The 15,641-nt window shown below is 38.0% G+C and overlaps 2 protein-coding genes across 11 annotated transcripts in view; both read left to right on the top strand.

Annotated features, from left to right (window-relative positions):
• Nucleotides 1-12,069, top strand: part of LOC112054807 (AMP deaminase 2) — a 47,593-nt gene extending 35,524 nt beyond the window's left edge. For 8 of the 10 annotated variants that reach the window (XM_024094713.2, XM_024094728.2, XM_052888157.1 and 5 more), the window contains 13 exons: nt 47-260; nt 627-752; nt 1,241-1,334; nt 1,436-1,540; nt 1,662-1,793; nt 2,259-2,422; nt 2,649-2,772; nt 3,160-3,326; nt 3,766-3,886; nt 4,268-4,441; nt 4,925-5,035; nt 5,488-5,625; nt 11,359-12,069. In XM_024094713.2, coding sequence (XP_023950481.1) covers nt 47-260; nt 627-752; nt 1,241-1,334; nt 1,436-1,540; nt 1,662-1,793; nt 2,259-2,422; nt 2,649-2,772; nt 3,160-3,326; nt 3,766-3,886; nt 4,268-4,441; nt 4,925-5,035; nt 5,488-5,625; nt 11,359-11,478 — 1,790 coding nt within the window. In that variant the 3' untranslated portion in view covers nt 11,479-12,069. Of the gene's footprint in view, nt 1-46; nt 261-626; nt 753-1,240; nt 1,335-1,435; nt 1,541-1,661; nt 1,794-2,258; nt 2,423-2,648; nt 2,773-3,159; nt 3,327-3,765; nt 3,887-4,267; nt 4,442-4,924; nt 5,036-5,487; nt 5,626-6,961; nt 9,897-10,556; nt 10,592-11,358 lie in introns of those variants that run through there. The other 2 variants (XM_024094735.2, XM_024094744.2) reach the window with 2 other exon arrangements.
• Nucleotides 12,070-12,991: 922 nt separating this feature from the next.
• On the top strand, nt 12,992-15,218 carry LOC128199290 (uncharacterized). Its single transcript, XM_052888199.1, has 3 exons — nt 12,992-13,038; nt 13,750-14,020; nt 14,952-15,218. Exons 1-3 carry the CDS (start codon nt 12,992-12,994, stop codon nt 15,216-15,218), a joined length of 585 nt encoding a protein of 194 aa, XP_052744159.1.
• The last annotated feature ends 423 nt before the right edge of the window (nt 15,219-15,641 follow it).

Here is a 15,641-nt window from a genome sequence, read left to right as displayed (position 1 = left end):
CTCATAAGTTGCTTTATTATTCACACTCCTCGTGTAACCTTTTCAGACCACATCGTCCACCCTCCGTTCAAAGACAAGGACCCGTGGGAGTGCCACATGCCCGAGCCGAAGGACTACATCATCCGGTCGGACGGCGGCGTGTTCAACCTCTACCGGAGCACGGAGCACGGCGAGCAGCGCGTGCCCTACGAGTACGTGCGCCTGTCGCAGTACATCCAGGACATGAACACCATGTGCAACATGATCGCTGACGGACCACTGTGAGTAGCTATCTGATCTATATGTCGGGCAGGTTGGTGAGTGTTTACTAGTTTTAAAAGGTGCCTTTAAACCACTCCCTTGTCACAAGTCCTGGGACTTGCTCGATGTGTTTCCTCTACCACAAATACCAGGGTGAATAGTAAAATTAAGAATAGTCAATTGTGTAAGCGATTAGTGTGAGGTTAAGCATAGCGTACCTATTGTAAATGACAGAGCCGATGACCAAGGTCAGGTCAGCGGTTCTGTCCACATTTTTATTAATGACTTAACTTTTTCTATGACATATACAAAGTCCTCCGCCGTGTCTGTCTGTCTGTTCGCGATAAATTCAAACACCTACAACTGAACGAACTTTTATGTTGCAGCAAGTCCTTCTGCTACCGTCGCTTGTCCTACCTGTCGTCGAAGTTCCAGCTGCACGTGCTGCTCAATGAGCTTCGAGAGCTCGCTTCTCAGAAGGCAGTGCCTCATCGCGACTTCTATAACATAAGGTACTCGTGCATAATCCTGATTCAAGTCTAGTAGTAGTACTTCTTGTGATGGTGTTCGTATTGGGAAGTATTATTGACATATTTACATCTGATAAGTGTTAACAATACTGGTTGCTTCAATAGTGTTATTTTTTGACTTTAAGTATTGGACGAACGTTCTATATTCACTGAAGCTAATTTAAACTTTGAGCATAAAATAATATGTTCAACGCTTATGCCACAGGTTGATCAGTATAGGGCATTCCGTTTAAGATTTGATAGGCAATCTTCTTGTTTCGTCAATTGTGTAGTAATATGAATGATTTTGCGTCCATTAAATTTTTACTCGTCTCTCACTTCCATCTAGAACTTTTATCTGATATTTATTTTCAAGTCATTCTCGCTGTTGTGCTTTTTCCCCAAAATATAGCCTGATCTTTTTAAACGCAGAAATTTAGTAAATGGAATGTAATATGCGTATTGATTTAACACACTAATATAATTTTCAGAAAAGTGGACACACATATTCACGCAGCATCGTGTATGAACCAGAAGCATTTGCTTCGTTTTATTAAGAAAACTCTCAAAAAACATGCGGACGAGGTGAGTTTAAATCTCATCTACTTATTTCCTACAATTCTCGTTACCGGGATCAGTTCATGTTTACACATAATCTTCTCTTAAACATTCTGATAATGTTTCAGGTGGTAACACTGCACAAAGGTACACCGATGACTCTGAAGGCAGTTTTCCAATCCATGAACCTCAGTACTTATGATCTTACAGTTGACATGCTGGACGTCCATGCGGTAAGCAAATTCTGACAATACTTATAAGTATAGGAAGTCAAGTCAACGTTTAGAGATACTAGAGGTTAGATTACTGTCTTTAATTATGTCTTTGTTTTTTTAAGGCTAAATTTATTTTCAGGATCGTAACACTTTCCATCGCTTTGACAAGTTCAACGCTAAATACAACCCTATCGGCGAGAGCAGACTGCGTGAGGTGTTCCTCAAGACTGACAACTATATGAACGGGAAGTACTTCGCCAGGATCATTAAGGTAAGACATCTAATGTCATTATCATCATCAACAAATTACCTGATAAAAACGTGCTAGATATAGGCCTTTTGTAGGGACTTCCCAGTACCACGATTCTGTAACACCTGTAAGCCGTATTTTCCAGCTACTTGCTTAAACTTACAATTCATTTTTATATATTTGTTCGCCTACCTAGATGAAGTTTTGAAATGCAAACAAACTTTGAATCAGTTATCTGAATTGACACTTTCAGCTGAATTCGACACGTTTAATTTGGGTGCATAGTTACTAACTAAGTTAACTAAACTCTAATAACAAGATGGCTGAAGGATGACTCTCAACGACTAAATAGTTACTTTTAATGCACCTCTATGTGGGTATCAAATAAAAAGGCTTACTAAAAAGAATACGTAATACAATGATGAAATTCTAAAACTTTGAATTGACAAAATACATGTTTTAAATAAGAAATGATATTTTCTTTAGGAAGTAGCATCTGACTTGGAAGAGAGCAAGTATCAGAACGCAGAACTGCGGCTGTCAATTTACGGCAAGAGTCAGGGAGAGTGGGCGAAGCTGGCCAAGTGGGCGATACAGTACGACGTGCACTCCAACAACGTGCGTTGGTTGTTACAGATTCCGCGTCTATAGTGAGTATTTTACCGATATTGGGTTGCTATTCTGCTATTTTACACTCGTTGACGAACTGTTCGCATATAACACATCTGTCGAATACACCTTAAATGAATTATGTCACAGCGCTGTAAGTTTACATAATGCAGATATAAGTACATTTAATAATCTGTTTTATTTTAATAACATAATTTTATTCGTTGCTAGAAACGAGATTTTCACAGTGTTCATGTTCACTTTCAGCGATATTTTCAAGTCGAACAAAATCATGAACAACTTCCAAGAGTTCCTCAGCAACATCTTCTTGCCGCTGTTCGAAGTCACCAGAGACCCAAATAGTAACATTGAACTTCATAAGTTCCTAACGGTAAGAAGTTTCTTTTATAGTCTTTTACGTTACCATTATTAACAACTCTCACTCGGCTCACTGTTGAGCACGAGTCTCCTCTCAGATTTACAAGAGTACTGTTATTAGTCCACCACGTTGGCCCAACGCGCATTGACAGACATACAAAGAGAATTAGAAAAAATCTCAGATGCACTGGTTTCCTCGCGATGTTTTTCCTTCACCGTTTGAAGCACGTGCTATTTAATATGATACATAACTGAAAAGGAGGAACCCCGCTAACATATTTAAAATAACATTTCACGTGCAGACTTGGCTTCTGTACGACTATAGTATACTTTAATAAACATATTGTGCTTGCCTACATACATATATAATCATCTCATCATAACCTTCCGTCCCCCACAGCACGTCGTGGGATTCGACAGCGTGGACGACGAATCCAAGCCCGAGAACCCGATATTAGACGCGGACGTGCGAATCCCAGCAGAGTGGGACGACGAGGAGAACCCTCCCTACGCCTACTACCTCTACTACATGTATGCTAACATCACCGTGCTTAACCACTTCCGGAAGTAAGTAAATTTCAACTCACTAAGTTGATTGTATACATTTTCGTTTTAATTGTAACTGTGCCGCTCTAAATAGTTGCAGTATTTTTTTTTGTATAAAATACTTTTAGGATTTTGGCCCAATTTAACCACCTTGTATAGCACCTCATGTATAATAAGAAAGCTTTATTTTCTAATTGAATTTAGTTATTTTAATAAATTTTACCTTATAAGCCATGTACAATCCCCATTTGCAAATATGGCACATTTTAAAATTAAACTGTTGTTGTGTTGGATTTAACAAAAGCTTTCGACACATATCGACAGTAATATTTTAAGAAGCAGCTTACTTCTATTTTCTGTAAGATATTACCTATATTGCTATGACGAGCATAGCACTATAGTGTTGTTAATTTCTGCCTGGCTATTATATAAGTTACAATGATTGTAATGGTCCCCCCAGGGAGCAGGGCCTCAACACGTTTGTGCTGCGCCCGCACTGCGGCGAGGCGGGCCCCGTGCAGCACCTGGTGTGCGGGTTCATGCTCGCTGAGAACATCTCGCACGGACTGTTGCTTCGAAAGGTAAGGTGTATAAATCAACCGAGTTCAAATCAGCAATAGAAGGTGTTTGTGAAAAGCTTAGCTTAGCTTTAGCTTGTCTTCTGAAAAGTACTACCGCAATGGTTATTTCTGCGGCATTGTTACGTCCCAGACTGAGAGCTTGGTTGCCAATGTATTAACAGACGCAGCTACGCCTCAGGTTAATGGACACAGAGTGGTAGTTGATAGGATGTGTTCTTTTCGTGGCCTTCGATATTATAGGCCATGGTTTACCAATGCAGGTAGGAATCGTCTCACTTGAACTGAAACATCAAAAGATCACGTCTAAATACATTAGTTTGAAACTACACAGACTGCAAAACAACTTTTTTGTGTGGCTCAAAGTGCTTTGAATGTTCGTAGGTGCCAGTTCTGCAGTACCTGTACTACCTGGCGCAGATCGCCATCGCCATGTCGCCGCTCAGCAACAACTCGCTGTTCCTCAACTACCACCGCAACCCGCTGCCCGAGTTCCTGGCGCGCGGGCTCTGCATCACCCTCAGCACGGACGACCCGCTGCAGTTCCACTTCACCAAGGTACTTATAACTCTCTACTCTGTCGATCTTCTAAGCCGTTCTGAGGCCTAGAAGTTTAGACGGAATACAGAGTTATTTAGTGAGTTAGTTAAGTATGCCATATACCTTATGTCTGCGCAAAGGATAAAACATATAGAAATTAGCGCGGCTATTATATCTTCGTAGTTTGGCGTGTTGCAGCTGCAGAGCATATTCTCAGACTATAATGGTGAAGCAGTAACTGTACTTTCAGAGTTGAGTGTTGCGAAATGATCAGGGCGCATTCTTTATTTCGACTGGAAACTCTTGTCTGGTTTATAAATCAATTCTGACGAGAAATTCTTGTCTAGTTACTATATCGATTCTGACGAGTAATTCTTGTCTGCTTTTTAAATCAATTCTGACTGGTTTATAAATCAGAACACTTAAGTTATAAGGTAGCTTTGTTGGTTGATTACTTGACTGATTGAGCAGAAATATTTGACTCCATTGCTTGGTGCGCAGGAGCCGCTGATGGAGGAGTACAGCATCGCGGCGCAGGTGTGGAAGCTGAGCTCCTGCGACATGTGCGAGCTGGCCCGGAACTCTGTGCTCATGTCCGGCTTCCCACATGAGGTCAGTTTTATTTAAACGCACCATAATACTATTATTATGTTATGTATTTTTAATAATTTAACCATAATATCACTTAAACATTGACCAATATTTTTCCTTTATTTAATTAATTATTTTCCCATCGGAAATATACTAACATATGGTTAAAGGCAAATCATTCGAGTTTCATCATTATCTACATCATTATAATCTATTTTATCGGCCCGTACAGGAAACTACTGCGGGTCGTTAGGTAATGTTCGTTACCACACGAATAAATCGTGCTAGAAAGATTTTTTCATTTTTAAATATGTACTCAATGGCTATGTCAATGGCTACACAAATTCAGGCTTCGATATAAAAGATAAAGCTGGAAGTATTCTATGCCACTGCACGTAATTATCCATTGTAGCACTCATGGCAGCGGCATAAATAAGTGTTATAAGGTTGTAATTAAAATTTCCATTGGTCAGATGAAGCAGTACTGGCTGGGCCCGTACTACCAGAAGGAGGGCGTGGCGGGCAACGACATCACGCGCACCAACGTGCCCGACATTCGCATCTCCTTCCGCTACGAGACCCTGCTGGACGAGCTCACCAACATCTTCAAGGTATGTAATATGTAACATGTTCAAAATTATAAATTTAACTCAAACATGATGAAAGGAGTAGTAAGGTATCGCCAAAGAGCGAACGTCAGCTAACTTATCTTTACACGAACCATTCAGGTCTAGTTTTGAGGCCTTTTCCATTTCTTAGAGAAAGACGAATGTCTTATCATTCCATTGATTCAACGTGCGGGTGCCGGGTCCATCGTGTGGCAAAGAGAAAAACTCAGAGTTCTGGACTTGTGACCAAAAGACGTAGGGTTAAGGAATTCCTTGACAACGATTAACACTCCCCTTCTCCGCTCGTGTTGTTCTCTCTGCCTAGACAAATTAGGTTAGATCCTATTAGAGCAGTTTTTGATAACTGTTCTAATAAAGAACTTGCTGCAGTTCTAGCACGGCCAAGGTCTTTAAGCAAGTTATAGAGAGATTTTGCTTTCGAAAACATCTTTATGAATAGTTATTGCACACAGCGTAAAACATTTACTAGTCTGACTTTACAATAATACTGAACTGTACAAACACTAAAGCACACACAGCACGAGATTAATTAAAGCGAGATATTTTAAATAGGTATTTATTACATTTTGGAATGGTAACTTTAAAAGTTAATTAACATTAACCACCGATGGACAAAGGCCTCTTGCATGGACTTCCAAACAAAATGGTCTCGATCCGCCAGCATTCAGTGGCTCCCTGCAACCCGCTTGATGTCCTCGGTCCACTTAGTGGGGGTCAACCAAACACTGCCTTTTCCGGTGCGGGGTCCCATTCCAGCACCTTGAGACCCCAACGTCCATTGCCACTTCAGCTTCGCGACTCGCTGAGCTATGTCAGTGGTTCTTCTGCGGATCTCCTCACTTCTGATTCATTAAAGCATTTACAATCATGTACCTCAAAAATTTTAAAATAAAATCTAAATCTAAAATGTCACATTTATTTTGTGATTTGGTCTTTCGCCTTTGTTTTTTCTTTTATGACAGCAAACAAACGCAGCTTGTGGGTCATTTGTGTGTTTGTGTGTGTGTGCTCTTTATGTGTGTGTGGTCAATAACATCCTTACCGATTTAAGCTCACATATTTTCTATTAAAGGTTTCTTTTTTCATTAAGTTCGTTGTTACAGTACTATCACTTTTAAGAGTTTGTACAAATCAACAGGAGTCTCCGTTACCCTTAAGATTATAATATGAATGTATTTAAAGCTACAAAGTCTGTCACATTCGGATTTATTGCGCATTGATAGTTTTTCGGCGCAAGCGATATTTGACTCTGTAACTTTTAAAAGGGATAGAACTGTACATATACCTATATTTGTCTCATCAAAATAACCGTTTTCAGGAAGGGATGTCGACTCCGCGATAAATGAATACGAAGGAGAAGGATGCAATCCATTTAATGTTACCGTTGTGAACTAATATGTAATCGTAACTAGTTAGATACTTAAGGTTTTCTGAGGTAATCACGGAAATGGGAAAATTCCGAAAAATCCGTATCAAACCAGCCAATAGCAGAATGCTTCAGACGTTTAACGATAGTAATGGCATAGACAATAACACTATAGGTACAAAAATACTTTTTCGGAATATCCCCATATTCTTTATTACCCCAAAAATACCTTATTTAATATTTTGTTCTATTCCAAAGCACCTTGAAAGGTTGCCCCAATTATGCTAAGTGTGGACCCTCTTTCTTAATAAATGTTCTTCATTTGTTGTCTTTAACCAATCATTCGAAAATTTTATACAAGAACGTTGCAATGTTTTTGTCATCGTAATATAAGCAGATTGCTTGATTAATTGATACCTTAAAGATACACACTTAATATTATTCATTTATGAATCGTGCTCTTTTTTCAAATCATATATAACACTTTGCATATATTAAGAAAGTGGGACCTATATATTGGGTGCAAATTCGGTTGTACATAAATTTCAAACTTATATATCTCTGGTAGTTTAGCCTTAAATATTTTCATGTTGAAGGGCTTCAAAAGGTTTCAGAAAGGTTTTCACTTAGTAGATACAGAAAGGGAATTTTAGTGTGGTTAAAAATTAAGTACTTTAAATTGTAATTCTGCTATTAAGACTGATTCTATTACGAATCTTAATGTTTATGTGCAACTGGATTTGCGTTAATGTAATGTATATTTCCCTCAATGTGATAATTCGGACTGTAAGATTGAAAGTGCCATTTTGCAGTAGTTTTAGTGGTCCCCGCGAGTGTGCCTAGCTATGACTTAGGTATAGATGACTGACAATACGAAATCCTCACCGAAATCTGCCTTTGAACCCTATAGTTTGGCTTTACGAGTATCATAAGGACTTCGTAGCATTTCAATGACGTCTTTAATATATTTTTTTAATAACCAGCTAGATGGATGAGCAGGCTGATAGATCTAGCTGATATCTCACTTGTTAATGAAGGACTACCGTCTATAACAGAGCAACAACTAAAAAGACTTGTAGCATTAAGGCACGTCGATTTTCTTTCTACCTACAAACGGGAAAGACAGATCCTTTCGATAACTTAATTACGTAACCATACATTTTTTAATTAATCCCCGACGCAAAAAGAAGGAGTGTTATAAATTTGATCTGTCTCTCTGTCTGTCTGTGGCACCATAGCTCCTGGACGGATGAAGCGATTTCAATTTAGTTTTTTTTATATGAAAGGTGACTTATGGGTGAGTGTTTTTGAAAATCGGTTGAGCCGTTAAAAGTTCTGGGGGTTAAAAGTGGGGAAGAATAACCGAATGTCTGCAAATATACTCGAGTGGGGTCTTAAATGAAAGCGCACTGAAGGAGAATATTGACGACTTGATCGAGAGTGTAATTAATAATTTCATTCTAAAACTTCGAGGACTTTTTCAAAATTTTCAATTTTTCATGTTATTTTCGAAGCGTTTCCGATTGTAGAAAGAGAATCGACGTGCCACATGGCAACAGATCCTGCAATGTAAACAACCTATAAAGTGCTCTGTTTTAGTTTTGAATTGGAGGCATAGGTGTTGTGTTAAGCCTTAAGTGACTGTTATTTGACCGACAATCATCCCCATAAGGCCTTCCAACAGCAAAATGCTTTGCAGCCAATGCTTAGGATGCTGATAGTTCTTCTCCAGACAAAGCCTAAAACCCTATTTGCTAAATATTTTTTTTGTCTATCTAGTTCACAGAACTCATTTCATTGACCAAAATAGCACTAGATATATTTACAATACGAAATATTAATATAAAATCAAATGAATCTTTTGTTGTGAATCTATTATACTTTTATTTTTAATATAAATATATTGTTAAGTAATTTATTAAGAAAATATATTTATTTAAGAATACAATCATTTTTATATTTCTAAACAAGTTATTTAAATATGTCCTAACTCTTGAGACTTACAGTTAAAGTGATTTGGGGTAATTTTGAAAATAGGGATTATTACATAATTTATGATCCTAGATATTTTTTACAAACTAATAATTTTTACAGTGGAAATATAATTACATATAGAAATACATGTTTCTAACAGTTTTTGTTTTTATTAGGTCAATCGAATCTGTCGTAAAAAAGGGCTTCCTCAAGGATCATTATTAGGGCCATTTCTATTTCTCATTAACATTATTGGTGTTTTTTTTATCAAGGTAAAAATATTCACTGGATTTATTTGCAGATATTTAATAGAAAAGAAAAACATTTTGACGATGTAGGTATACAATTTGTGGTCAATATGAAAAACAAAAAGAGTAACGAATAGACGTGTACAGAAATACTTCTGTGGAAATCTCTACGCAACTACCCCAAATCACTATGTAATAGTTTATTTCCTCATGATCGTAACTAATACTAATATTAGGCATTTTTATGTAAATAGAATCATTTTGTTACAGTGTTATGTTGTTGTGTTAATTATTCCATTTTTGTGATATATATCATCTATTAACTAAATTTAATAATTTATAGTCTTACTATAATTTCAATTGCTTTACTATGTTCAACTATTCAATGTTTGACCTATATTATAATTCTTATAATTCCCTTGCTAAAATATTAAAAACCATGCCTATTAACTGAATATCTTTTTATTTCTAATAATATAATTATGTAAATCGTTATACTATTAAGCTTATACGTATAATTGATTATTTAAATTCAAAATGACACTATACAAAGTATAAGAATTTGACAATGTATCAATTATACACTTTTACATTGTAATATATGATACCTACTAGATAGAAGAGTGAATATTATCATGTTGTTGGAAATAAAGCTCATAATATTATATCTGTTTTATATTGTTCTAACCCAAGACGATATTTTTTGTTGTCTTTAGATACCTACCATTATCATTAAAATTCAATTTATTTTCAGAAATCGATGTTGTTCTTTTATATTTTTGGAACGACGTGATATCGCCTGATGTTTAGTAACAATGCAGTTTAAGATTTGAATGCTCTTAATTATTCTTGACGGTCTGATGGAAACTAGCCACGGCTAAAGATCAAAAATGTCAAGTTTCTTTGATATTGCGGATTGACAGAACCTTGGCTAATTGCACAGAGTTAAAACTACTAAACTTTTATAGCCTCAATAGCCCAACGGTAAGAGCGGTCGGACTCATCACCGAGGGGTTCGATCCTCACCCCGTTGGTCTATTGTCGTACCCACACCTAGCACAGTCTTTCCCGACTAGTTGGAGGGCAATGGGAATATTGGTCATATTATAAAAGATATGGCAAATATTCTTTTTTTTTTTAAAAAAACCTTACCTACTAATCAGTTGGGTTATTCAGTAAATCTTTTTGCCATCTAATGGTTTCCGAACAAAATATTTTATTTATAAATAAGAAAAGCGGTGGAGTCAAAACTTTGCTATAGTCAATGACTTTGTATCGTTCAACTAGGTATTCCTGATAAAACTAATGGTTTTTTATGACATTAGATAAAACGGAGTGGCTCGCCCTTGCCTCCATAAAGGTAGATATATCTTCATTTTACCGTTGTGAGTTACTTAAGATTTGACTTAAAGGAAGTGGAAGCTCATGCCTTTCTTATTAAAACTACTCGAGTGTGGAAAAGTCATATAATATAATAATAATAATAATAATAATAATAATAATAGCCTTTATTTCCAAGTAATTACAAAAAAAAACATATAATAAAAATATAACATTTCATTTCAATAATTATTATTAAACATGTCAATTCTTAATTTGATTAATATTAATTTCAAAGAAAAATGTTTGTGTCAGAGAGAAAATTCTCAGTCATTATTCATTATCATTTCGTCAAAAGTCATATAGGTAGATACATATCTTTTAGGTACTTAAGTAGTCGTAGTAGGTAAGTTAATAACTACTGGTTAAGCATATTTACCTACTTACCTATTCCCTAGGACATCGAACAAGGGTAAGTCTCGAATTAACTATTGGTTAGACGTATACCTAAATTATCATTATTCTATCATTGACAACAATAATTGTTCTGTGTGTCTGTTTGTGTTTTAATTTTGTTTTCACGTTTACATTTTATAGTGCAACGTGGATGTTTTATGTGCTTTTTAGTGTGCTTTGTGGGACTAACGAAATGTAACTTCATAAGCAGGTAGGCACAAAAAGACTTTTTCTGAATGTCCCTAACCCTTCCTAATTTCCCCAAGAACGGATTAAAATATTTATTTTACGATTTTTTATTTCCAGTTCTTTGATGTCATGATTACAGTTTTTATAATGTCATGATTACAGGCGCGCGCCGGTCACTCCCTGCTGCAGAACTACCCCCCCTCCCCGGGCCCGCCCGTCACCCCACCGCCGCCCAACTTCAAGGCGCCCATCGTCAGCCTAAAGCGTCCATCACTAGTGTAATGTTGCCTACGTTGGAGACCGTGAAAGGACTGCGAAAATGAAACAGTAAACTAGCAAACGTCCCGCGGTTCAGTCGCGTAGTTTCGCTTCCCGTGGGAACTTCAGCTCCCGTGAGAGCCTGTTACTCGGTAAAGATGTTGCTTTCTAATGGTGAAAAAATTTTTGAAATCGGTCGAGTAGTTTTGAGTTAGCGTTTACCACAGCAATTCTGTACGTCGATTTTATAACTAGGCAGCGTAAACTTCGAATTTGTTTCTATCTTTCTCTTTCTCTGTAGTATCGTGCGAGACGAAGATAGATAGACACAAATTAGAAACTGATAATAACTAGTTGGAAAACCATCGTTATTCGTTACAGTATAGCGACTATTTAGAGAGATTTAGCAATAGAGTTAGAATCAATTAGTATTATACTTACTATACCTACGAGTAAGAGAGTTTCATCATAGCACCTAGCCTTAACCTATTACTTAACTAAAGTTGATAAAACTTTGTACCTATGTCACGTTTGGATGATACCAAATAAGGTATATTGTTTGTACTTTTTTTGGAAAATAAAGTATTATGTAAATACCAAATAAGCAATTGTGTTATTTATATCCCCTTTCCCGTCTCAAGATATATCAAAATTACATGACAATGCCTTTTAAAAATACCTTATTTCGACCGAATTTTGTTTATTCGTAAGTACCAGACAATATTATAATCATGAGACTCGCCACGCGATATAATTCGCACAGATGTGTAGATAAAAATTGCTTGTACTATTCCTCACAGAACATAGGTAGGTACAGCGCATAGGTACATGCTTTTCAGCTTCTTGTTAAGTTGTAGTTGGCTTATGGTTGAATAAAAAAAAGTCAAAGTAATTTTTTTAAGCGCCAATAGTTATGAATTTAGCTAACGACATTTATATCAGAAGTTCTTTATTGATATCTTTTTCATAATAGAAAATTTTAATAAAAAAAAAATTCAACCGACTTCACAAACACAAAACGTACTAACTAAACTAAAAAGCGTAAAATAATATCATATTATGTTCTAAATGTTGATGAGTTTGAAGGAATAATAGTGGTATACCTAATACATAGACCAGTAGGTAGCTAAAACCATATTATCGATAGTCTTCAGCTTTCTACTCCAACGAATTAACTATTGAGACTATGAGGCTTTTTACTTTCTGCAAATAAAAAGATTAAAACTGCATCCTATTCCTTTACTCAGGGATTTTTGTGTAGAAGCTCAGACCATAGATATCTAATTGCTCTATGTTTAGTAGCCACGATGCCATAGACTGACGTTAAACCATTGCCTCAAACATAAAACACCTTTTTACGTCGGTTAGATACAAATACTTTCAACCTTTGACATTTATGTATCTAAGCTTTCAACAAAATATGACAAAAAAGTTCAACATGTCAATTTTGCAAAAAACGAGAAAAATGTTTTTAAGAGAAAAATGTTAAATCAAAATAAATTTATAGTTTGACAATTAAAAATGAACAGCTAAGAAAATGTTCGGCACTACGAAAGATTTCAGTCAGTGGAATAAATCTCGGCGGTGAGTTCCTACTCCAATCCTTTATATTTTAGGGATCCGTTGTCAACAAACCCTTACAGTTTCTGTATAGCCATGTCCGTCTGTCCGCCCGCGGCTTAGTCCAGAGACTATCAGTACCTACTAGAAATCCGTCTTGATTTCTTTACCGAGTTTCTTGGTGTGCTGTCTGCACGCCAAGGAACTGCATTTTTTAAATCGATTATCCCATAGCGTGCTTTGTCGTTGAACAGGTCTATAAAAATATGTGTATGGTTCCTCGCACCATTTTTCAATTCAGGTAACATATAGGTAACAGTTTGTGAAATATTAAGATTTAAAGTGTTAATTTTCTTTTTTTTTATTCTTTACAATTTAGCCCTTGACTACAATCTCACCTAAGTAAGTGATGATGCAATCAAAGATGGAAGCGGGCTAACTCGTTAGAAGGAGGATGAAAATCCACACCCCTTTCGGTTTCTACGACATCGTACCGGAATGCTAAATCGTTTGACGTCTTTGCCGGTAGGGTGGTAAGTGGCCACGACCGAAACCTCCCACCAACCAGACCTGGACTAATTAAGAAAACCTTGAACGGCCCTCGGGATCGAACCGAGGACCTCCTTGTAAATCCACCGCGCATACTACTGCGCCACGGAGGCCGTCAAAATATATACTATGTACGTCAAAAAATTGTCTATAGGTAATCTCACAGCTAAAGATTCAAATTCGAAGTTTTGTAGTAGACCAAACAAAATGTGAAAACCACTGTTCCAAATCGGCGTTGGTGACGGACAACTACGGAACCCAACACGACCTTGGGAAGACACACTTGACCCATTTTGCATACATCATAAAGTTACATGTCCATAGCGAGACTAGCAGGAACATAGCCGGCTCGACGCGCACGCACGTCCGCGGGGCGGGCGCGGGGCGGCGCGCGACCGGCGCGGGCGGCGGCGTCGCCTTCCAGCGCCTCTCCGTCGCCGGGATACATGTCACTGGGGTAACCGCGCTGTAACTCTTCAGAAGGTCTAACATGCGCGCCACGACGTATGTCGTGAAGACAAATGGACCGGACATATAGGTTTCTCTGTCATCCCACGGACCAAAACAGAGAGCGATGTTACCGGATCGGCGCTATTGGAGGATTCATCTTCACGAGATAACGTCGTGGGTTGATTTATCTTCACGAGAGAATGTCGTGGATCGATTTATCTTCACGAGAGAATGTCGTGGGTCGATTTATCTTCACGAGAGAATGTCGTGGGTCGATTTATCTTCATGAGATAATGTGTTAGGTTTCGACTAGCCTTAGGTACCTATGCCATGCAAATCACATGTTTGGGCCGAAACCACACTGGGCTCTAACTACAAGCCTCTATAAACAGACATTCACATTGTGGGGATTCTAAAGCTATAGCTTGGCAACTTCGTTCGTAACACTCCCAATGGTCCGTTACGTACTATTTTTCTTAAAAATCGTTACGTAATTTTCAAGAGTAAAACGAAATGTCACCTGCACCATCATACATAAAACCAACTGTAGGCATGGGCATAGGTACATACAAATTTCCCAATTTTGGGAATGCTGAAAATTATTTAGAAGAAAAAAAAGCTCAGAACTCGACCCCAAAACCTGGAGGCATATTCCGCATATTAGCTATGTTTTGGATAACTCGCAAATGCGAGCTTCGAATTCACATCTGTCTTTCTCTTTCTATAGTATCGTGTTAGACAGAGAGAGATAGAGGTGACTTCGAAACTCGCACTTTCGAGTTATACAAAACATCGTCACAGAATAGCCCTGCTGGTACAAGTAATGCCAGGTTCTGGGTTGTTAGTCAGGAGTACTAACTGCCTTATTGTACCGTATAACAATGAAGTTACTGACGCAGCTTACAATCTAGGATTCTAGGATAGAGTCTCTTAAGCAGGTCCCGCTAGACGACCTGGAGCGCGCGGCGTCCAGCCTCATAGATGCCCTGACTCTGCGGCGCGAGTACATGGACGTGTCCTACCAGGAGTACCCGAACATCCTGGACTACTACCTCACGCACCACCAGGCGCCGCCCAAGCCTGACCTGCAGGAAGAGGTCGTCGACCTGACCCAAGCCGTGCTCAAATTTGATGGTCTTTTACACTTAATCACAAATTTTTACACTCGAAGAATAAATCCCTATTTTTTACCCACGACGGGTTAAACCAATGCCGCAAATTATCTCCAAAAGTACTAATCTGATTTTTGTTTTATTGCGCTTACGCTTAATTACAATCACCCTTGATGGTAAGTGATAATGCAGCCTGTGGTGGAATGTGTTCAAGATACTCATATTGACGCAGGAAGGCTATTTCACATCTTTGTAGTAGTGTAGATGGAATCCATTGCAGGACAGGCCATAAGACGCATTCATCCAGCAACTTCCTGTTAACCGCTTGATGTCGTCAGTCCACCTATTTGGAGGTCGACCAACATTGCCTTTCCGGTGGCCTTACGAGGTCGCCAATCAAACACCTTGGGACCCCAATGTCCATAGAGTCTAGCCATATATGCCAGCATAAGCATAGGCATTTGAGAGAGATCGACATGGTTTCTTGAATCCTATCCATCGCAGGAGAATTGCAGG

This window comes from Bicyclus anynana, chromosome 21 (assembly GCF_947172395.1).
Source record: "Bicyclus anynana chromosome 21, ilBicAnyn1.1, whole genome shotgun sequence".
Lineage (NCBI taxonomy): Eukaryota > Metazoa > Arthropoda > Insecta > Lepidoptera > Nymphalidae > Bicyclus > Bicyclus anynana.
Note: the sequence above shows the minus strand (reverse complement) of the source record. Positions and strands in the feature narration are given on the sequence as shown.